This window comes from Lolium rigidum, chromosome 6, assembly GCF_022539505.1.
Source record: "Lolium rigidum isolate FL_2022 chromosome 6, APGP_CSIRO_Lrig_0.1, whole genome shotgun sequence".
In the NCBI taxonomy this organism is placed as follows: domain Eukaryota; kingdom Viridiplantae; phylum Streptophyta; class Magnoliopsida; order Poales; family Poaceae; genus Lolium; species Lolium rigidum.
The window spans coordinates 103,182,201-103,205,223 of record NC_061513.1 but is presented as its reverse complement, the minus strand read 5'-3'; the positions used below and the strand labels follow the sequence as shown (position 1 = coordinate 103,205,223).

Genomic DNA, 23,023 nt, shown 5'->3' with positions numbered 1-23,023 from the left:
CTGCACACAACACAACCAAAATACTTTGCACCAACTTACAATGAGGTTGTCAATCTTACCAATTTTGCTGAAAACAAAGGATTAGACGTATAGTGTGGAAAGAGATGTTTGTTTGCAGTGAAATAAAGAGAATAGTAATTGCAGTAAAGAATCAGAACAAGTGTTTGCAGTAGATGATTTTATAAGTGTAAAAGAAAGGACCGGAGTCCACAGTTCACTAGAAGTGTCTCTCCATAAAGATAGATAACATGTTGGGTAAACAAATTACAGCTGGGCAATTGACAGAATAAAGATCATACATGACAAGATGATTACTATGAGATTCATTTGGGCATTACAACATGATTCATAGACCGTAATCCAACTACATCTATGACTAATAATCTACCCTCAGGATATCATCCGAACAACTTTGGGTATTAAGTTGCAAGCAGCAGATTATCACATTAAGTAAAGTGTGTAAAGTAGACAATAGAATTGTCCTTGGATAAATCATTGTTATTTTCTCCCTAGTAGAAACAACACATCTACAACCTTAGAAGTTATTTTCACTCTCCTTGATTACTAGAGGCATGAACCCACTATCGAACATAAATACTCCCTCTTGGAGTCACAAGCACATACTTGGCCAAAGCATCTACTAGCAACGGAGAGCATGCAAGATCACAAATAACATATACAATATATCATAATAAATCTCAATAATAGTATTCAATATTCATCGAATCCCAGCAAACATAACATGATCTTGATCATGATAGGTAGCTCACAAGATCTAAACATGAGGCATAAAGAGGAGAAGACAACCATCTAGCTACTACTACCGACCCGTAGTCCAGAGATGAACTACTCACACATCACTTCGGAGGCGGGCATGGTGATGAAGAGGCTTGCGGCGATCATCTCCCTCTCCAGCACGGTGCCGGGAAGAGCTTCAGAACCCTCCCGAACTAGCATTGATGATGGCGGCGGTGACGGAACTTTTCATGGATGGAGGCTCGGGTATCTAGGATTTTCCCGTGGATGCCAATATATAGGCGAAGTGGCGAGGTCGGTGGATGCCCGAGGGGCCCACACCAAACCTAGGCACGATCAGGGGATGGGTCGCGCTTAGGGGGTGTGGCCGTCTCCTGGCTCTTCTCCGTCTCCCCTCTAGACTCCGTCTTCGTGATAGAGAAAATAGGAACTTCGGATTTTGTTTCGTCCAATTCCGAGAATATTTCCTATACAACTTTTCTCAAATACAAAAACAGCAGAAAACAGGAACTGGCACTGTGGCATCTTGTTAATAGGTTAGTTCCCGAAAATGCATAAAAATGCCACGAAGTGTAAACAAAATATATAACAATTGATGTAAAACAAGCATGGAAAATAAAAAATTATATATACGTTTGCAACGTATCACATTCCCTGGACTCACGAACCGGAATCCCACACCCATTCAATCAGTGATGACGAGCTCCACTACATCGGCCTCTGCGAGCTGCGACCACGGCGGAGACACGCGAGGATCAGCTTGCTCACGGATCTGGGCTGCACGGGCCCTGATATGGGAGTCTCCAATTTTTTTAAATTTCTTCATTTGTGTTTGTTTTTTTCTAGTTTCATTGTAGATTTTCTAGGGATTGTTCACAGACCTAAAATTTCACAGGGTTTGTCTTGTGTTACTTTTGATGTTCACTGATTCCTTGCATCTTGTATGAAACTGTGTTGAATCATGAAAATTGCGAATGATCATGTATAGATCATCCATGTTTCGTTGACATTTTTAAACAAAAATGTTACATCTATGGATTTTGAAAAAGAACCATTGACATGTTTGAATCTGTGTTAAAACTTTGTTATACATTTGGAAACTAGAAGAATGTTATTTTGTTTCATTTGTCCTGATAAAAAATAACCATTATTTTTCTAAACCTGGAGATGGATTCTGATCCATTAACTTGAACTTTTTTTGAACCTCGCTTGAATTTTGTTTTAGTCGTGGAATTTCTTAATTTCCTCTAAAATTAATATTCAGAAACTAATTCTTAGTTACTATTATGTCATAAGTATAACAAAAATTAACCTAACTAGCTGTGTAGAAATAATAATTTTGTATGATATGCTAGATCTCATGTACACATGGTGAAAAATGATTTGTTCGGGAATAATGTGTTCGATTAAGAAACAAGATTAGTTTACGGTAATCGTGCGGGAAGCACGATATCAACAATCTACAAACCCTCTTGTTATGTTGAAACATGCATGTAGTCAAAAAAGATTAGGTTACAGTAATGGTGGATATGGCAGAAAAGAAATGCGGTGGAAAATGTTACGGTAAATGGATAAGAATAAAAGTAAGAGGTGTGTTCTATAATATTTGAGGGACTTCTTGACGCAAACTAGATTTAGGTTCCTGGACTTCTTTATAAGTTACCAGCACCAATCTTGGAGCAACTAAGCGGAATTAATGTATCTGTCTGATATGACCGGGACGTCTATACGTAGGCAGAATTGCTTTCGTGCTGAGTTTAAGGACGATGGAGCTGTTGATGGAAAAGCCTTCCTTTACGCTAAGGAGGAGTGGTGATGGTGATGATGATGATTTCCCCTTCAATGGAGATTCCGGAGTAGCATGATCTGCCCTCCCCAAAATAGGAGATGACTTTCGCCACTTGTGTGTCTGAATAATGAGGATATCTCGTTTGAGTTACGCGCTTGCATCTGCAAATTATGAATCTATACATCCATGTATGCACAATTCCACTTCCCACCGTGAAGTTCCTTTGCTTTTTCACAAACCGTAGCTGTCGGAGTAATCTTTGTACATATATTTTACATTTTTTTTAAATGGGGATCATCCCAGCCTCTACATCAATTGATGCACATTTTTTTTATTAAAAGTCTTAGGTTTAAAGTTTTACAAACTCAAGGATCACATAGGTGGCTACATGAATAAACCACCGGAAAACAGAAGAAGAAAACATGATATACCTATATATCTTGTATCCTATCAGTACGCTGCCATCCACCTTGCCTGAAGATAGTCCATACGATCGCCATCAATCAAGTGCGTCTAGACTTCATATGTACATGCTGCTCTGCTGGCTAGAGAAATGACCACATATGAATCCAGTAAGTAGCCTTGTGTATAACCGGCAAAAAAACACACATTCCGCTTTGTTAAAAACTACATCGTTATGATAATTTCAAATTGCCCAAAGCAATGCACAAACACCTGCGTGAATACGATATTTTGTCTTTTATCTATTTCGTTAAGCCAATTTCCAAACAATTTCTTAACATTAGCGGGCGGAGAAATACTAAATGTAAAATAAATAACTCGGGAAATCCACTTTGGCTCGTAGGAGCATATGAACTCCTTGTGTGAAAATATATTTTGAAGTGTCAAAAAATTTTGAAATAAAATTTTGCATGTACATCTAGATATTTTATGTTCGTACACAAGTTTTTGAATTTTTTTATTCTTTTCTGTGTCTCCTATAAAAAGACAAATTTTGATGCTACAATACGACTACGTATCGTACATTTTTTTGTATTTTTTTACATGCCACATAAAATGTTGTTTTTTCACAAAAAGTTGTGTACCAACACAAAATGTCACAATGTACACAATAAATTTTATGTCAGATTTTGTTTAACATTTTTAAATTGTTTTTTTATTATTTTTTATAATGGGTGCAAATGCTCCTATGAGCCAAAACGGCTCCTCCGAATAACTCTCCAAATTAACTTTGCAAAGGGGCATTTAATAAAAAGATGTTAAATCGATTCTTCCGAACTAGTGAAAACACATTTCTTAGGTCATGTCCAATTTATTTTGGCTAAATTATCCTTGGTGAGAGCACTTTTTATTTAGGAACCACATAAGAATCCTAATCTTTAGTGGAACCTTTAAGCCCCATATATACCATAAGGTCGACATATAACGATTTCACCAAGAAAATTCCAGAAATCGTTAGATGCCAAGTGAATTTATCGGGTTCATCCGAAAGCTGCACCTCCATGAAGCGTCGTATGAGGTGAACCCACGCCTTCCATTCATCATGAGACAATACCCGCCTGAAACTAATATTCAGTGGCACCAAATTCATCACATCTGCTACAGTCGCATTCTTATTTCTTGCAATGTTAAATAATGAAAGATATTGCCTGCCCAGCCAAGAATCTTTCCAAAAACGAATATTATGTTCATCACCAATGACGATCCTCGCTGGAAGAATTCCGTTTTAACACTCACTAACCCCTTCCAAAAGGGCAAATAGTAGGATTAACTTGAACTTGAGAAATAGTCTTACTATTGAGATTGAGATATATTTTACATCTGGAATCTATATTCCATGGGCGACCATTGATCTGCACCAACTAACTCTAGTATGATTTACAAATATTTCTAACATGTGGAGTGGGGGCGAGAGACCCAATGCTATACAGCTCTCCGCGGGAAATTAGACTATACATGGAGTAAATGGGGGTTAACTGACACTTCGTGAAACCACTCAAAGATTGTGTATCGACTGTATTCTCACTCCTTGCTCGATGCTGCCTCTGGAAGTTTGAATGTAGGAGGCCTGTCTGTACCTTTCCTCGAGTATTCCCGCCACCTCCTGGCGGCCGCAGCCGCTCGCATTACTCTCTCCTTTGTGTCCTCTTCTGCTTAGCGTGTTACAAGGATCATTAAAACAAGGTAGGCAAAGGATGGGAGCCGAAATGGTCGGACGAATTGAGAATGCCAAAATATGCTAATGTTACCGTTCTTTTGATATCTTGTTGGTGATCCCCATATATCACTCCATGAGCTTCCCTTGTTAGAATCATCTTGGCTCATGCGCATCCTTACCTTATCCTGCAAGACATTAGGCAGAGGTTCAGGGTTACCATGCGAAAATAAAAACGATATGAACCTAGCATCTCAAACTGAGTTTTCATATATATAAAAAGACATACCAAGACTTTTGCTTGTCTTTTCTCCCAGCGCCTACTTGCCTGATAGCAGAAAAGAAAACACTATATGTTAAGATGTATGGAAACTGTGGTTTAAACTGCATAAAGGACAGTAATAACAATTTCAGGAAGTGCATGCACTTCCAGATATATTACTAATTTTAGATGAATCATAGATTATGTTTTGAATTGACAATGTGGTTCTACCACTTCTACGTACAAATTATTTGCAAAAAGTGCTCTTTCACTATTGTACGAGAAAGTTTGGATTGATAAATAAAATTTACAAGAGTAATATATTACCATCCTGAACACGTCAACTGAACTTCCCATCCCAGAAAGCATCAAGGCAACCTGCTCGAATGTGAAAAAAATCATATGCTATTACAAGGTAGGATAATGCAGCACTTTTGAAAATAAGAAATCGGTTTCATTTTCAACAAACTGCAATGACAACTATCAGAAAACTCAGAATTTTTTCCCTACATTTACTCTCTCGACTCTGCGCATTTCATCTTCAAGGAGTGAAAGTTGTGCTGCTGAAGTCCAATGGATGCAGTCAACCGGACTGGATAAACAAGGAAGTTTTGAAGTTTATCAGCATACTATTAGTAGTTAGTAGAATACAAACCCCAGAATGGAACACCCATCATATTGTTCGGACGAAATTGCAGCTACACATTCAGTAGGTATGTTACAGATAGTTAATATATGAGAGATGCTAAGCAGATAAGGCATACAGATGATATAGACAGTCTCACCAACTATCGATGGCGTCTTGAATTAGCTCTTGGTTGCCTGATTGGTTGTAAACTCTTGCACGCCCAAAATCCTCCTCGATTTCGAAAACCTTGGAGCACACATTAGCACAGTTTTTACATCCTGCATTAGACGTGAGCAGAACTTAAATAAAGAACCAAGCTTAGATAATCTACTTCAGTTCAGGTAATAGCCATTAGTTAGTACCTATGCAACTAAACTCGTCGACAAACACACAATCCCTGGGTGCATCATCCAAGAAGGGGTTGGTTGCTGTTGCAGCATAGCCATTGATCTCGTCATACACCGCTCGCTGGACGGGATCGGTGAGTACCTGCTCAGGCCATATCCATGTTAACTTTGTAGTCAAAAAATCTTTGTAGTCAGAATTGCAACCAAATTCTAATGGCCCGCTAGAAAGTTTTTTTTCGCAGAGGATTTTACCGTGTAAACCTCATTGATGAACATGCAGAAGTTCGTGACATCAGGGTCGTTCCCGCTAAGATCTGGATGGCATGATTTCATGCAATTGTAGTACGCTTTCTTGATCTGCTGGGGTGTTGCATCCGGCATCTGAAAAACACGCAAGAATTGTTACTAGTCAGGAAGAAGAGGAAATACAAATTGGTTTTTTTTTTCTTCTGCAAGTGCAAACAAGTGCTCAATAAGCTGAACCACTTACAACTCCAAGAACGGCGTAGTAATCTTCGGCGGCGCCCCCCTCCGAGCTGCGGGACTCTGTTGCCACCGCAGACACCCTGAATCCCCTCCTCCGTCTCCGGTGCCGGTCTCTCCTTCCGGCGCCGGCCAGCCCTGCGACTGCCCATCGACGGACACTGGCGGAGCAGCGGATGGCCGTGGAAGAGGAATGGGACTTGGCCACTAAGTCGGCCAGCAGCGGCGGCGAGAGGAGAGGAGCCATCGGGTAGGATGTTTGATCGGTCTCCGGTGCGAGAGGAGCGAGGAGAATGCCGACTGTGGATCCGGTGGCGGTGGGGTTTGCTTGCTCTGTTTTTCTGGTGGCCTCTGTTTATTGCGGTTTTTCTCCGCCACAACTCTCCCGCGATTTTTCTCTCCTGTTCTTCATCGCAGCGCTGGCCCTGCTGATATTTTTATTCGCGTGGATACCCCCAACTTCTTCATTTCTCAACATAATGCAAATAAATATTTTCAAGAGGATAATGTTGAACATGAATAAGCTTTGTAGAGAGTAGCCAGATGTGACACTTACCATTGCTGGTTGATGGCTTCCCGTTGCTCCAAGCCACGTATACCTGTGGTCTGTACGAGCGATATTCTTGAGTTAAAACTCGAAAGTCATCCAGCATTTTTTATTTTGAAAACACAAATGTTTCTTACCTAATCAGCATGACCCAGCGTGTGTAGATTTCACAGAGCAGACACGTAGCGGCCAATTTAGTTCGCTAACAATCCACCGACTGTCCAATCGCCAAGATATGATGACTTGTATATTTGCATCCTCTACTTAACGATTTTCTTTTGATGATCTATTGAACCTATCAAAATGATAGATCCTGATTCTATTTCATCTCTTCAACAAGTTTAGTACTCTGTAATAAGCGTAATGGTTTTATTGTTCCGATGAAGAACCTATAATTAGCTTTTTGGAGAAATTCTAAATGAACAATTTTATTTTATTATGTTTCACTTTTGTGTATTCCTCTATCGGTAGAGTACTACCGAGTACGACTTTTTTCTTGTTGGCGGATTCCAATTTCCTTGCTAATGTTGAGAAGTTTAGATAATGTAGCTTCTGTATTCACGCTTCAGACTTCAGCAAATGGGTGGGTGGCCTGTGGGTTCCAGATACCTGGACTCCTGGTTGAGAACCTAGGATGAAGTAGAGGTACACATGTATCTTTCGTGACAGGAACATGATTGTTGCTGGTGGAGCTCAATACAATGTTTATGCTTGGTTATGCTTACCTGGCATCCTCACTGCCTCCACATTTGAGATCGGCATCTAGGATAGGGCCCATGGCCGCATCGTGAAGATTCATCCACATAAATTGATATATTAGGGTAATGAGTATGACTTTAAACTAAGAAAATCTATGGGACAAATGTAATCGAATAAAATGGAAATTTTGGAATTGCCCTCTCAGATACATATATTCATGTATATACCTTCTTTCAAGACACATAATTCCATTACTTTCAAAGGGTGACGCGAGAACGGGGCCGCAACCCGCATATATCCTATATGTGTATCGATCTGGTGATCCCATTTCAGTGTTGGCTTCCGACTTGAGGTGTTGTGGTTGGGGTTGAACATGGTGGTGGGTGGCGTGGCGGTGCTCGCAGTGGAGGTGGGGTTGGGGTGGCAATGGCGGTGTGAGGCGTTGACGTGTGGTTGTTGGCCCTATTTACCAAGGTGATGGCGGCGGACAGTTTGATGTGCATGGTCGTTACTGCTAGGGCGATGGCGCTCGAAGGCGGCTGGCAGGAGTCTATTGGGTAGGCTGCGATGGCTTTGGGCTCGGCGAGCTCTAGGTGAAATCCTAGCTCGACCTCAGTCGGTTCCCGTGACGTCGACGTCTTAGGGCGTCGTTCACCTCCCAAGAGATGTCATCGTTGAGCCCCTTCACCTTGCATGTTATCTCGGCCTCCATTGTGACCATTCCATCCAACCACACTCAAAGCTCTCTTGCCACCGTTGGGGCACCATCCAAGAGCACTGCAACTGATGGTCTGGTTGTGTCGATCAAGTGAACCATGCACCACCGAGTGAGGTGCCAAACATGGAGTATGGGGCTATCTTTCCAAGATATCTACAAGCAACACAACAAGAAGACTAACGACAAAGCCTTAACTTCGCACCATTGCTAGAAGGAGTAGCTAAATTGGAAATTAGAAGTGGGTTCATAGGAATTGGGAGACCATACCGAAGTGGTCATGGATTAGCATATCCGTTGAAGCCGGTGATGTGGAGGACGAGGAGCGTCACAATAGGTCGAAAGGGAAATAGATTGGAAAGGAGAGGGAAAATGGAGGAGGAGGTCGCCAAAAGCAAATAAGAGAAGGATACAAGTTAGAATGATCTCAAGTACATGTAGGATGAGAAGTGGATGTCCAAGTAGTTGGACGAAGAGAGGAAGGTGAAGGCGAAGGAGCGGCTTGCACTCGAGGAGGAAAGGTTGGAAAAGGAGAAGAAACACGATGTATGCATGACAAGTAGGTATTGAGAGCTCACTCGCCAAGATATTATAGCCCAAACAGAGGTCTCTTGTGATGGTGGTGGTGGTAATGGTGGTGGAAATGGAGGCGGTATGTAAATAGTATGAATAATTTCCACACTAAATCTACATCTGTTTTTTAGGACATCGGATGTACTTTTAGAAATCCACCGGATATATAAATATGTGAATGTGGATATTGCTGCAGCAGATATGCGGCAAATAGGTAGTGTATGTGGTATTGATAATATCTGACGGATATGGATTATCCGACCTTTTACGGGTTATTCAATATTTGAAACAGGATTATCCAGTAAAATTAGCCCTACCCCAAATACCACAAAAATCTAGTTACTCCATCGGTCCAACTATGCCTCCACTCGTTATGTTATGTTATTAATAGTATTGTACATTTGCACTATTATTGTTGCTCATCGATAATGTGTGGTGGGGTTGGCTTTTGATTATCAAGATGTTGTGTCCGCATGCGCCCTATTGTCTTGTACGAACAAGTGTGCAAGTTTGGCTATATTTGTGTGTAACACGCTTTCGCTCACGTTTCTTTATGTAAAAAAGATATAAAAAATTAATTTTGTATGCGTATTTTTTCAATTATCCGCTTCTGCTCTGAGTCTGCTCCAAATCTGCTCCATTTTTTAATCCGATATTATTCACATTCAAATCCAAATCTCGCCATTATCCGTCAGAAAATATGGTAAAGAATATGGAGTAGCAATATCTGATCTGATCAGTTTACATCCCCAGTGATGGTGGTGGATATGAAAGTGGTGATGATTTTCTTGAAGGTAATGATGATTTCCTTGGTGGTTTTTTTTTTAAAATAGGGGGCAAAACTCCAGCCTCTGCATCGAAACGATGCACACAACCATTTATTTTATTATTAAGATGCATAAGATGCTCCATGGTGGTGGTGAGCATGGAAGTGCTTAAGATGCTATGGTGATGATGTAATGGTAGATATGATAGATTTTGAGGGTGCTCCACGACATAACACATGCTAAGTTGTGGTGTTTTTTTTTATCAAACTTGATCGATGTAGTTTTTTTTGGATGAACTAGATCGATGTGTTGCCTTTTGGATGAACTATATACATGTTTTAAGTAAAATTGTTTGATCGGGTGAACTATATGTGTGTCTATATTTTATTTCTTGCCTATGTTGAATTTGAATCTTTCTATGATTGATGAAATATCATGCAATTATTTGAAATGTATGAGACAAAGGCTAAAATAATTGTTAATTTTTTTAAGAAAATAAATGTAGGAATTCGACTAAATACAGCCATCCTTAAACTACTCAAAATATAATAAGTCAAAGATGGTCGGCTGGATAATGAGTTAAGTTTCAGGGGATCATTAAGAAATGCTCGAACCCTTTAAATCAGTTTTTACATGCCCAAAATTTAGGGCTTGCGCCATGGCTCCATGGCCTAAGGGCATCTTCAACGGCTCGATTGGGACCGCGCAGTCGAAAAATGTGTATTCATCCAATACCAGTGGCGCGATGCATAGTGACTGGTGTGTCCATCCAGACGCAAACGCGGCCCAAATATGCGTTGTGAATGCGTCTGCGTGAGTGTTGCACGGTCACGCCATGTGACCTTGTATTCCAACCTGGCCTCGAATGTCAGGGACAGCGAAATTGCTTGTGCGGATTTGCTTCCCATTCCCTTATTTGCAGCCGTAGGGCGACACCGCCACCCCACCCCCACCCCGCGTCACCACCGTAGTACCGTATGTCTATTCGGGCCTTGCCTCGCCGAAGTATAGGCTTAGTGCTGGGGTAGAATCTCCAGCCCTTGACTGCATCTCTCACGTCCTTGTTGGTCACACATCAGGTGAGAGCGCTGACCGGCCTCTGGGCCCATGACCTGTTCGGTCAATTTGCGTCAATTTGCGTGGTAGGGTCCCTACATCATTTTTTGGGCGTCATTTTGGTCCATTTACCAAATAGAGTTGTCATTGATCCGCTATTGGTGCCCACCCAGATGAACATGTGGCAGTCGCTCGAGAAGATCCGCAGTGAAGTCATTGACTCCTCATCCGACGAGACGACGCAGATCATGGTTGTTGGGGCCTCCATCCTCCATCTGCACAATGCCAGCCAAATGTTGGTGTACCTGGGCTCTGTGAAGGGCCGCAAAAGAAACCAGCCACGCAACAGAGTCGATGGGCACCTCCGGCTCTACGAAGATTACTTCGACTACACCAAACCGGTGTTCCCAGAAAAATTGTTCTGGCGCCGCTACCGGATGTCAAGGGACATGTTCATGGTCATTCTACGGAGCGTCAGATACCACGACCCGTACTTCCAATGCAAACAATGTCACATGTGCGCTAGGCTTTACCTCCTACAAAAAATGTTCTGCAGCTATTCACATGCTTTCGTATGGAATGCATGCTGATATCTTCGATGAGTATCTGCGAATAGGTGAGAGCACCTGCCTTGAGTCGATGTACCGGTTTCACTGAGCCATGATTGTCGTGTTCGACGAATATTACTTGAGGGAGCCAACTGTTGAGAACATAAGACGATTGTTGTCTATCAACGAGTCCAGAGGGTTCTCGGGCATGATCGATAACATAGATTGCATGCACTGGAAGTGGAAGAACTATCTATTGGGATGACAAGGTCAGTTTAGCAGCCGTTCTGAGGGATGCACTACCATTCTTGAGGCAATGATATCGCAAGATATCTGGATTTGCCACTCATTCTTTAGCGTGGCAGGTTCCAATAATGACATCAATGTGATGCACCGCTATCCGGTTTTCAACTGGCCTATGGAAGGCAAAGCTCCTTAGGTGAGCTACAAGATCAATGGAAATGCATATGAAAAGTCATATTATCTTGCTGATGGCATCTATCCTGACTAGGCCACACTGGTGAAAACTGTCTGCAATCCAAATACGAAAAAAACAAAGATGTTTGCCAAGATGCAAGAAGTTGACAGGAAAGATGTGGAGCGGGGATTTTGTGTGCTCCAAACTCGGCGGTCAATTGTCCGTCGTCCAGCTAGAACATGGTCGCTGAAGATCATGCATGAGGTGATGACTTGTTGCTTGATCATGCACAACATGATTGTCGACGATGGGCGCCCTGATGGCCGCAATGAGCACTTATGGGATTTTGAGGGTGAGTTGGTTGCGCCAAACTCTGGGCATCAAGTTGGCAGCGGTTGCATATAAATGTTGAATTCGCTCACGACAACATTTTCAAACGCTTTACAGAAAGATTTAATTGAGCATCAGTGGATATTGGTTGGCCATGAAAACATTGTGTCAGTATCACCTCGTTTTGTTTCTTAATTGAGCTATGCTATTTGTATTTTCATGCATAGCAACGCATGCAGACTTTGAAATATTTGGATGTACTCCCTTCGTTTGGATTAAATTGACGCGAGTTGTACAGAGAAAGTAGGCTACACACCTACATGCTTGACGTCAATTAATGAAGAACAGAGGTAGTAATAAATAAATATATTTAACCTGTTTTGTGGTGTTTGTTATGAACGCTTATTTGTTTACTATATTGAACTCTTTTCGGTGAAAAAACACAAATTAGGCTGCGGCGGACCAAATGCGTCGGGCCACTAGGATATCCAGCGCAAACAATCCTCCGGTCTTTCCAGCTATTTTCGTGTCCGCGATCGAACGCAAACATACGCACACGTTAATTTTGGTAACTAAAATACGTCAAGCCGCTAGAGGTCTAGTAAGTTGTAGTCACTACGCGCTGGCCCAAGGCTTCATGTTATAGAGCATGACGCCCTCGTCTAAGACTTCATGCTACTGTGCATGACTTCTTTGGCCGCGGCGTCACGAAAAATAAATTATTTATGGAATTATTTTAAAATAAGTTCATTTTATGTTAATCTTTTAAGGAAAGTTTTGCCAAAATCATCTCAGGTCGGCCAGGGGCTAGCCTGTAGCGACGGCTCCGCCAGACCTGCCGACAGGGCGGGCCACACTGGCCACAACAAAAATCAAGTTCATGGGACGCCGTGGGTAGGTGGTGGTCAGCTGTGGGACCGCGGGGACGAGAAGCGGTCAGCTGTGTATCACCAACCGTTGGTTTTCAGATAGACGGCTCGGATTGCACCCACCGCAAAAGATTTGGTTTAGAAAACAGTTGTCAAGGGCACACAGGATCCGGATTCCACCGAAAAGGACGCCAATTTGCTTACGCAAAATATCCATCTCTTCCATCCAGGAAGGACTCCCCATCCGTCATCCGATCGCCGCCCGCCCGGGCCAGCATGTGTTGCGTGAACTCCCCCACTACCGCCTCCACCACCTCGTCGCAGCTAGGTCAGATCGTCTCGCCGGATCGCCCGCCCTCCTACTCCGCCGACTGCGCCCCGGCGCTCTCCGACGAGGGCTTCGACGGCGGGCCGCCGGACCGCTCCTCCGCGGACTCCGGCGAGGTCGTCGCCGGCGGCGGCGCGGCGGACCACGACGGCATCTCCGAATTCCCGGCCCCGATCGTCGACGAATTCGATGGCAGGGCGCAGGCCAAGCGCTCCCGGGCGGAGCCCGCCACCGGAGGCGACGCGGCGGACCGCCTCGGCGAACTTCCCGACGCGATCCTGCTCTCGATCCTCTCCCGCCTCCCGCTCCGCGACGCCGCGCGATCAACAACACTCTCCTCGCGGTGGCGGCGCCTGTTCGACCAGTCCCTGCTCGACTTCAACGCGTGCCAGCCGTTCCCGCCGGAGGGGGGCCGCGGCTGCGTGTGGCTGGTGCGCGCCATCGACGCCATCCTCGCCTCGGGCCGCGCCATCCCGGTCCGCAGCTTCCGCTTCCTCATGTACGGGCGCGGCTTCACCGACCACGTGCCCTCCGTCAGCGGCTGGTTCCGCGTGCTCGCGACCCGCGGCGTCCGCGAGGTCGACGTCAACATGTTCCACATGGCCTGGAGGCTCACCCTCCCACCCTCGCTCCTCCAGCTCGCCTCCCTCGAAACCCTGACCGTCTGCTTCTGCGACCTGCCCAACGACGCAGCATCGCAGCTCCGGCTCCCGCTCCTCAAGAGGCTCCACCTGTCCAAGGTCAAGTCGTCCCAGGAAACCCTGCAGGCGATGCTGTCCCAGTGCCCGTCCCTCGAGTGCGCGAAGCTCGTGAACATCACCGGGGTAGACAAGATCTGCCTCAGGTCGAAGAGCCTGCTGCGCCTGTACGGCGGCTTCGGCAGCCTGACTGAGCTCGTCGTCGAGGACGCCCCAAACCTCGAAGAATTGGTTGGCATCCGCTTGCTCAACAGTGGAGCGACAGTGAAAATCGTTTTCGCCCCAAAGCTGCAGGTGCTCGGGTACTTGGCCAAGAACGTCCGGCCTCTCGTGCTACATGATACCGTATTCGATGTAATTACTTGTTCTATTGCTTGGAGCTACAGCCCTGCTGCTATTGCTCTGAAATTGGAATAATAGTATGCTGTGCATATTGCAGGGAGGCATCGTGCAATTCAGGACCCTGATGTGCAGCGTCAAGACCTTGGCAATCCAGGTCTCCTTCTCTGACAAGGGGCATACCATCTTCGTTGCCCAGCTGCTCAAATGCTTCCCGTGTCTCGAGACACTCTGTGTCGAGGTAAACCATTACAGCGGAGCTCTCCTTATAAACCCCACTCTGTCATCAGTTGTGTTAATCCCGTCTGATCGATGTTTGCAGCCAGAAAACCGATCAGTCTCGCACTTGGTTACTTTTGAAGCATGGGACACCACAACTTCTATCCAGTGCATCGAGCATTCAGTCACCAAAGTTGTCTTTGAGAATTTCGGGGGGTATGATTGCCAGTGGAGGTTTCTGCACTTTCTGCTTGGGATGGCTAGAGCTCTTAAGGCCATCGAACTCTACCGTCTGAAAGGAGAAGATTGTGACAGTACACAACTACAGCTATTGTTTCGGTCTATAAATAGAGTCTATCCGGGAGTCCAGTTCCTGCTCTTCACAGCTTCTGAGCCGGTCAATGGCCTCTACTTGTGCCAGTGCTGTCCCGGGCGGTGCCAGAATGAAAACAGAGTTTCGCTGTTATAAGCCGTGCCCTATGAATGGCCTGATGGATAGTTTGAAGCACCAGAAGAAGATATTGTGATTGCAATTCGAACATCTCTCCCGCCATTGGACTGTGTAAGTTTAGTTATGTTGTCATCTTGTGTCTGAATCCAAGAACTGTTCATATATAGTTTTTTAGAACAAGAATCAGCAAGGTGGGGATTGGCTGTAGCAGACTAGTTAGCTGTACTTCTTGTTGCATGTGTATCAACTGGCTTGTGTACTTAATACTAGTACTAATCATACTGCTTTAGGCTGCGTTTGATATTGCGGTGGATTAACATAATCCTGTTTGCCCCACCTGTTTTTTTTTGTCTATTTTAGTGTTTGTTTGACCTGTTTAAGCCTACTTTCATGCCTAATTTTCAACAGAGGATTATAAAATGAGAACAACAGACGCAAACTGAGCCTTGCCTTCTGTAGGTAATTTTGATACCTTGCACCATCTTTTAAATACGTATCCAATGCTTGAAATTTGAGACCGATTTGTTTTCGCAAGCTGTATTGAACTTTTAAGGCCTGGTGCTCTATCACCGTATCGCCATTTGTGCTGGTTTAAAATGACCAGTTCCCGTTCGTTGTTTCTAGCCTGGTGCAGTGGTGCTCCTATCACCATTCGGGCTGGTTTAAAATGACCAGTCCCCGGTCGTTGTTTGCTGCTTGTGATAGGGACCATCGACGAGGACGTGCTTGGCATGAAGTTTCCTAGCTGAACTAAATAGCTATAGCTTAAAACCGTTGTTGAGCTGACCATGAACAATCCAAAAACACCCCCACCAGGCCACCAACTTTGTGGACCTGTACTTTATTTCAGCGAAAAGAATCCCATGGGAACCCGTACAATTCTCGGACATGCCTACAGTCCCTAGCTTTGCTACTTTGTAAGCTTCAATCTCCATGATAAGATGCATGTTCCCAAAATCTCCATAATAATGTTCTTCAAACCCAAGTTTTAAGTACAGATTTTTATATTGACTTTTAATAACAAATCGATATGTGCTGCCTCTCGCTCCTGGTTAGCCGTTCTTGTTCGTGCTGGCCCTGTTTTGTTGGTCACGGTGAGACGGCGGGGGTGCTTGCAAGGCCGTGGTGGCACGTGGTGGTGGGCGGCGAGTGTGGTGGAGCACGATGAAACTTCTGCGGCAGGGTTGCGAGGGTCGGGAGAAATCCCTGTCGGTTTTGCCGACATTGACGCAGTGACATCCGCAGGCGCCAATCTTCCTTCTTTAAGGGCGTTGGGTGAACCCATGTTTCCCTGTCCTTGCGTGTACGGGGAACCGTAGGACCAGTCCGGGCAGCAGCGTCGTCATCGTCGCATCCTTTCTTGAAGGTGTTGCTTGGTACGCGGGGCTTCAGAGTGCTAGGAGCGTGGTGAGAATTATCCAGCGGGCGCGGTTGCGAGACATTCCCGTTTTCTTCATCCGACCTTTTCGACATTAGTTTCTCTTTTCTTTCTTTTATGTTTTCTTTTGGGTATGCTTGTGTTGTTTGCTCCAGTAATGGTTCCAATGTTGTATCGGTGGTGTCCTATATTAATATAGCGGGGCAATAGCCTGCTTTGAGGAGGATAACGAATCGATGATTCTTTCAAGTTATATTTATTTGAGCCCGTACATAGAAATTTATTTCTCGCAAATGGATTCTAATTGGAATATATTTACTAGTCATGTGTTCAATTTTCTGCTGCTGGTATGTAGCATGTTATTCTCGTGCAATGTTAATCCCTACAGAAAAAATGCATTGCCATTCCCGCACGATGCCTGTATTTTTTCTGCTGTCTTTACGTATCTCTCTATTAATAAAGACTCTCTAGCATCAACAAAACACCGGTATGACATCAAATTTTGTTTTAACAAAGCCACAATTATCAGCCGAGTTAGAAACCTAGGAGGGATCGGTCATGGACTCATGGTCATACCTAGTAAGTCACCTGGAGTCCTAGACTAGACAGATCATCAACTCATCATCGTCCAAAAGAGAAAACCCCCAAACTCTTTAGGACCTACCGCCGCCGGCGCAGAAACACCTCGTATCTTACGAAATCGCCGGACATGGCGACCACCGTCGGCACCGATCTCTCACGCGACCGCATCAGCAACCTCGCGGACAGTACCCTCGTGACCATCCTCTCCAGGCTCTGTATGGACGAAGCGGCGAGGTGTTCGATCCTCTCCTCTCGCTGGCGCCACCTCTTCCCGTCCACTCTGCTCAACTTCAGAGCCTTCACTAGAAGCGGCCGGAACGTCGTCAAGGCCGTCACCTCCATCCTCGCCGCCTACCCCGACGAGCCCGTACTCTCCTTGAGGACGGGCATGCTCTTCTTCCGCCCCCAGGACAAGGCCGCCGTCGACGTCTGGCTCCGGGATCTGTCGAACCGCGGCATCGAAGAACTCTCCCTCTGGTTCGGATTCGACGAGAAGCGGCGGCCGATCCCGGAATCCCTCTTCGCCTGCTCCTCCCTGAGACGCCTCCACGTGATCAACGGAACCTTCCCTGACACAACCGAGGCCGCCGCCGCGTCCCTCGCCCGCCTCACAAAGATCGAGCTGTCCGACGTCAGAATCTCCCAGAACTCGATCAACTCCCTGCTCTCGCAGTGCACGGTGCTGGAGCACCTGACCATCAAATTCACCGGCAGGTTGGACAGCCTCCGTCTCCGGTCTCGGAGCCTCAAGGTCCTGAACAGCACCGGCGACTTCGAGAAGCTCGTCATCGATGACGCTCCCAACCTGGAGCGGGTGGTCGACAAGCTCATGAACCAAAGAAAGGTGCATATCGAGGTCGTGTACGCGCCAAAGCTGGAGTTCTTAGGCTACCTCGGCATGTCCAACGAGATTGGCATCGGAGACACCATCTTCAAGGTAATTCGAGCAGTCAGAAATTGGCCATTGCAATTGCTTGCTCTGCAAATACGTATTACTAATCATTCGAATCAATGCATATCCAGGGGGAAATAATGCGTGTTGAGACTCTTATGCCAAGGATAAAGACACTTGCCGTCGAGATGAGCTACATGAAGGAGGGGTACACCACCTGGTTTATGCAGCTGCTCAGGCTGTTTCCTCACTTGGAGACGCTCTACATCAAGGTACTCCCTCCGGTTCATATTAATTGACTCTATATGAATGTATCTAGACACATTTTAGTTTTAGATACATCCATATTGAAGTCAATTAATATGGATCGGAGGAAGTAAGTTATTCTGTCGGGTCAATTGAACTGTTTATATCTATCTCTATCTGGGCCACATGAATCCGTCTGCCCAAATTCGCATCAAATGTATCATGATTAAAATTCTTGTAACAGAGGGACAGTTCGTACATGGTCGAATTCACTGCGCCTGGATCGTGGGAGATGCGTCGACCCATCCCTTGCATCCTGAACCACCTAGAGAAGGTGGTGTTCGAAGTTTTCCGGGGGCATAAGTGGGAGATGGAGATGGCAAAGTTCTTTCACCGGAGGAGCGATTTCCTCAAGACCATGGAGTTCCACTGCATGGATGATAAGAGCAAAGAAGATTACGGAGGGCCTCCGAGTGAACTATGGGTCAGGAAGCAGAAGAAGCTCCTGTGCCTCGACGGCCGGGCCGCGGAAGACGCTCTTTTCCAGTTCTTCAAGAGACCGCTGGCGGAAAACCATCATGAACATTGCGACGATGAACGTTACCAAAGGGACTACTATCGTGACATGTATGATGTTTAATGAGTCTTTTGTTACTACTATGTGGCAAGAGTTGGGGCGTTTAAGTTAACTAGTACAAATGCCCGTGCCTCCTCAAATTTAATTTCTCAATACACATATATAATTCATGAAATTCAAAACAAATCAGGGATATCATAATGTACTACAACATGATAATACCGAACGCAATAACAAGACATCATTGTTTCACATATGGGTGATTCCAAATTCTAGGTCTTCTTGTTACTCTTCTGCGGTAAGTCCACGCATGTGCCGTCATTCTGTCAACTCAACAACCTCTCCTTCTACATGTATATTGTCTCACAAAACGTGGATGCTGCAAACACAGGTATAACTGAAGGAATACTACATTTTTGATTAGTCCAAACAACACTTTGATATTCATAAATATCCTGAGACAACCCTGAATCGTGGCTTTCTGTGTCAAACATACAAAAGGGGCTCCTCACTCTTTGCAGAAAAGGAAATCCTATCACTTTTTTTTTTTCTGGAAACCCTTCGCAGAAAAGGAACATGAACGATGTAAAGTCGACCGCCTCCTCACTCTCTCGAGCTCACCCACTTTATCGAGCTCCACTACTCTCTCGAGAAGCTCGAGGGAGACCACACCTAATAGGCTCGTGGCCGTCCTCTGCCCGAGACCATGGATTTGGCTATTCGTGGTCTCATGGCTATTGCAACCGTCCTTGATCCACGGTTTAGGATCCACATACTGCTGGTACGGAGTTTTCATTTGTTGATATTTTTTCATACATGTTCTTACTTCTTATAGTTTCTTATGTTAGTATGTTATAATGTTGCAGGCTTTATTTCAAAACTTGTATGGATATGAGCATGCGGTCAAAGAAGTTGCAAAGATAAGGAAACTAATGTTATCTTTATCAACAACCTGCCGATGTTGCGATGTCAAATATTGAAAGTACTTCTATTGGTGGTGGTGGTGTGGATGAAGTTTATGAGTATTTGATGACTATATGAATTCAAAGCATGCTGCCTCCGCTTCCCAAGTGCGCATAGAGTTGTACTTTTACTTGGAAGATGACCGTCTCCCTCGAACACAAGAACTAGACATCATTGGTTGGTGAAAGTTTGGAGGTATTAAGTACCCTACTTTGCAAATGATTGCTCATGATATATTAGCTATTCCCGTCACTTCAATCGCATCGGAATGTGTCTTTAGTGCTAGCGGGAGATTAATTAGTGCACATTGTAGTAGACTTGCACCAAAAATAGCATAAGCTCTTATGTGTATGCAATCATGGTCTCAAGCGGACATGTTAGGTAATTCATTTCTACATTCCCACTATGTTCTCCAACTACTGTGCAATATGAAATCTAAGTTCTTCATATTTTTTGAAAATGTATTAGGTGATATTCATGGTGATCTCCTTGTTGTCCAGAATGTTGTTGAAGATGAACAAGAAGAAATGGTACTGTCCAAAAAACTCTTATTTACTTGATTTAATTATTTATTCTTTTGATATGTCACTTTGCTAAGCTTTGGCGCCTTTTAAATTGTAGGATGTCAATGAACCATTGTCACCTAAGAATGAGGCTACAATAATCCAAGATTGAACTCAACATTTTTAACGCATTAGATGTTGCGTTGGAAACTTCTAATAAAAAGCACTATCTATATATGTTCCGTGAGATTGAAATGCGACAACTATTGTATGGTGTGATTGTGTGAGATTTGACATATTATAAGTACTATGTGATCGATATATTATTGATTTGATATTCCTATGAATTGTCAACATAATTATTGTTGAAATGCTACTGGAATAATGTTGAAATGCTACCAAAATATACATGTTAGCTTATTATTGCTGAAAAATGCAAGTGAAATATTGTTGAAATGCTACTGAAATTTTATGGGCATGGATATCCATGGATATCCGGGTATCCAGCGGATTTGGATTTGGAGCGACATCCATGCCCAGATACTTTCGTGGGAGGGGCCGAGTGAGGCTGATGGATTTGGGCATGGATCTGGTTTTGCTATATCCGTCCAAACCCGCTCCATTGCCATCCTTCATAGTAAGGACCATCCTCTCTCTTCTCCAGACAATGCTTAAGGGGGGTCCTATATGTCGACCTGGTCGGTGTGTACGAGTGTACGACCCACCGCGCACCCTAGCTAGGTCGGCACGTGGGCTAGCCTATTTTCGCTTTTTCTATTTTTTTCGTATTTTTTTATTTCTAGTTCTTCTATTTTGTTTTTTCTCGATTTTTAAATCTGAACTTTTCTTTAAAGCAAAATTTTCAAGAATCTAGACATTTTATTGAAAAATCTGAATTTGAAGATTTTTTAGATTGAGCATTTTCGAATAATGAACATTTTTCGAATTTTGATATTTTCAAATTTTGAACAATTTTCTGAAATGAACATTTTCAAATATCATTATTTTTCAAAATTTAAAAACAATAAAATTTGAACCTTTAAAAAAATTACTTTTAAAAAAAATCTCAAATTTGGAAAAACAGAAAAGAAAAAAAAAGAAACCGAAGAATAAATAAAAAAAGAAAGGAAAAGAATAAACACAAAACGAAAACAAATAGAAAAAAATAGGTCGGGCTCTATACCCGATGAAGATGTGCGGTGCTTTTTTTGTTGGGATTGACTACACAGTGGTCAACCACTATTGGGCCTACCCCGGTGGTCAGTTCGGACAACCCATTAGGGGCAAAACGCGTTTTTTCTTCTTTCCCAAAAAGGAAATGATGGGACCACACAGCCCACGTTAAAACAACGAAGAAAACAACCCACGTTACTTTGTCTCGACGGAAGCAGCTATAGAAAAGGATCCTACCTAACCAGATCTGGGTTCTTCTTCCTCCCTTGTTGCTCCACCGACGCCAGCAGCAAGAGGAGGCAGCAGGAAGGGGAGGCAAACCCTAGAACCTCCATGAATTGATCCCCAGATCCTTCAGGAAGTAACACAACAGGAGCTACTTCATCTGGACGACGCCCAGAGAAGTAAGAAAGGTAAACAAAGACAAAAACATGATTCAAATTCATCCAGTTCCATCCAGTACTACTAGTATTCATCTAGCAGTTCCATCCAGTTGTAGCAGTTCCATCCAGATCCACCACAGCCAAAAAGTTACATACTGGATGGAACTCACATGTTACTCACAGTTCCTGCTGAGTTGTTGTCTGTACCAAAGTCAGTAGAAGTCTTCAGGAAAGTAATCTACTTGACATTCTAGCCTTCAGGAAGTAATCTAGTTGATGGCCTTTGAATTCTGTAGAAGCCATCGAGGAGGTGCAAGCTGAGAACCTGGTTGTGTTGATCTTGTAGACGAGCGGGAAGTATTCAACCGAGTAAAACAAACATGAATGATATCTTGGAACACCGATGTAGGCATGAATGATATCCGCATGAAAAAAGAAAGAAAATTAGGGTGTAAGAACCATAAAACAGTACTTGTATAAAGCTAACAGATGAGCGATGCTTGTTAATCAAACAATGTGAAGAAGTAATTTGCCCTTTGCTGTTTTGTTTTGATGCCAAACATGGGTGAAGTAACAAAAAAATGTTTTAACTTGTTTCTTCTTTGCAGGCAATGGATTGGTTTAACCTGCATGGTATTGACCTGAACCATCCGCCTGGCTATGATGACTTCATTGAACCAGATGGAACTGAAGCACCAGTCCAAGGCGCATCAGTAGATGGTACTGGTGCTAATTACGGATTCATGTCAGTAGATGATACTACTGATGGTGCTCCGACTGGTCAAACGTTGTCTAGTGAAGAAAGTGGCAGTGATGGTGAGGTGCAGTCAACGCCAGAAGGATTTGCACCACGTAAACCATACCTAGGGATGAAATTTGATACGTGGGAGGCTGCTAAAGTGCACTACAACAGGTATGCCGAACATGTTGGTTTCTCTATGAAGATGAGTTCTTCCAGAAATTCGGTATTGGACAAGCGAAGGACAAGTACTTGTTTGTGTGCAACAAGTCCGGAACTAATTCGAGAGAAGGAAGAGGCGAGGCGGTGAAGTTGAGGAACGAGAGAAATCACGATACGGACTAAGCTCGTCAAGCAAAAATGCGTGTAAAAAGGAAGGGTTCAATATGGGAAGTAACACAGTTCATTGAAGCACACTCATGAAACTATCAAGAAGCTTGGTTTGAAGAAGTATTTACGATCACACAAGAAAATACCAAAAGAAGAAAAGAAGTTCATTGATCTGTTAGACAGTGTGAACCTCTCAGCAGGAAGAATAATGGACATCATGTCTGAGCTTTATGGAACAGGAAAAGCAGTTCCTTATGACACGAAGACAATAAGCAACTACATGGCAAGTATAGATGAGAAGCAAAATGTGAAAGACATA

At 43.9% G+C, this 23,023-nt stretch overlaps 2 protein-coding genes and 1 pseudogene across 2 annotated transcripts; 2 read left to right on the top strand and 1 right to left on the bottom strand.

Moving 5' to 3' along the window:
• Positions 1 to 4,284: 4,284 nt before the first annotated feature.
• On the bottom strand, positions 4,285 to 6,718 carry LOC124660317 (chaperone protein dnaJ C76, chloroplastic). Its single transcript, XM_047198125.1, has 9 exons — positions 6,389 to 6,718; positions 6,151 to 6,279; positions 5,914 to 6,040; positions 5,709 to 5,829; positions 5,434 to 5,515; positions 5,251 to 5,301; positions 4,951 to 4,989; positions 4,756 to 4,849; positions 4,285 to 4,656 (listed from the first exon to the last, which is right to left on the bottom strand). The coding sequence occupies exons 1-9, from the start codon at positions 6,626 to 6,628 to the stop codon at positions 4,529 to 4,531; spliced, it is 1,011 nt and encodes a 336-aa protein (XP_047054081.1). The 5' UTR covers positions 6,629 to 6,718; the 3' UTR covers positions 4,285 to 4,528.
• Positions 6,719 to 13,163: 6,445 nt separating this feature from the next.
• On the top strand, positions 13,164 to 15,227 carry LOC124666981 (annotated as a pseudogene).
• Positions 15,228 to 15,355: 128 nt separating this feature from the next.
• LOC124666983 (F-box/FBD/LRR-repeat protein At5g56420-like) lies at positions 15,356 to 18,789 on the top strand. The gene is made up of 3 exons (XM_047204315.1): positions 15,356 to 17,835; positions 17,922 to 18,062; positions 18,281 to 18,789. The coding sequence occupies exons 1-3, from the start codon at positions 17,026 to 17,028 to the stop codon at positions 18,674 to 18,676; spliced, it is 1,347 nt and encodes a 448-aa protein (XP_047060271.1). The 5' UTR covers positions 15,356 to 17,025; the 3' UTR covers positions 18,677 to 18,789.
• Positions 18,790 to 23,023: the final 4,234 nt, after the last annotated feature.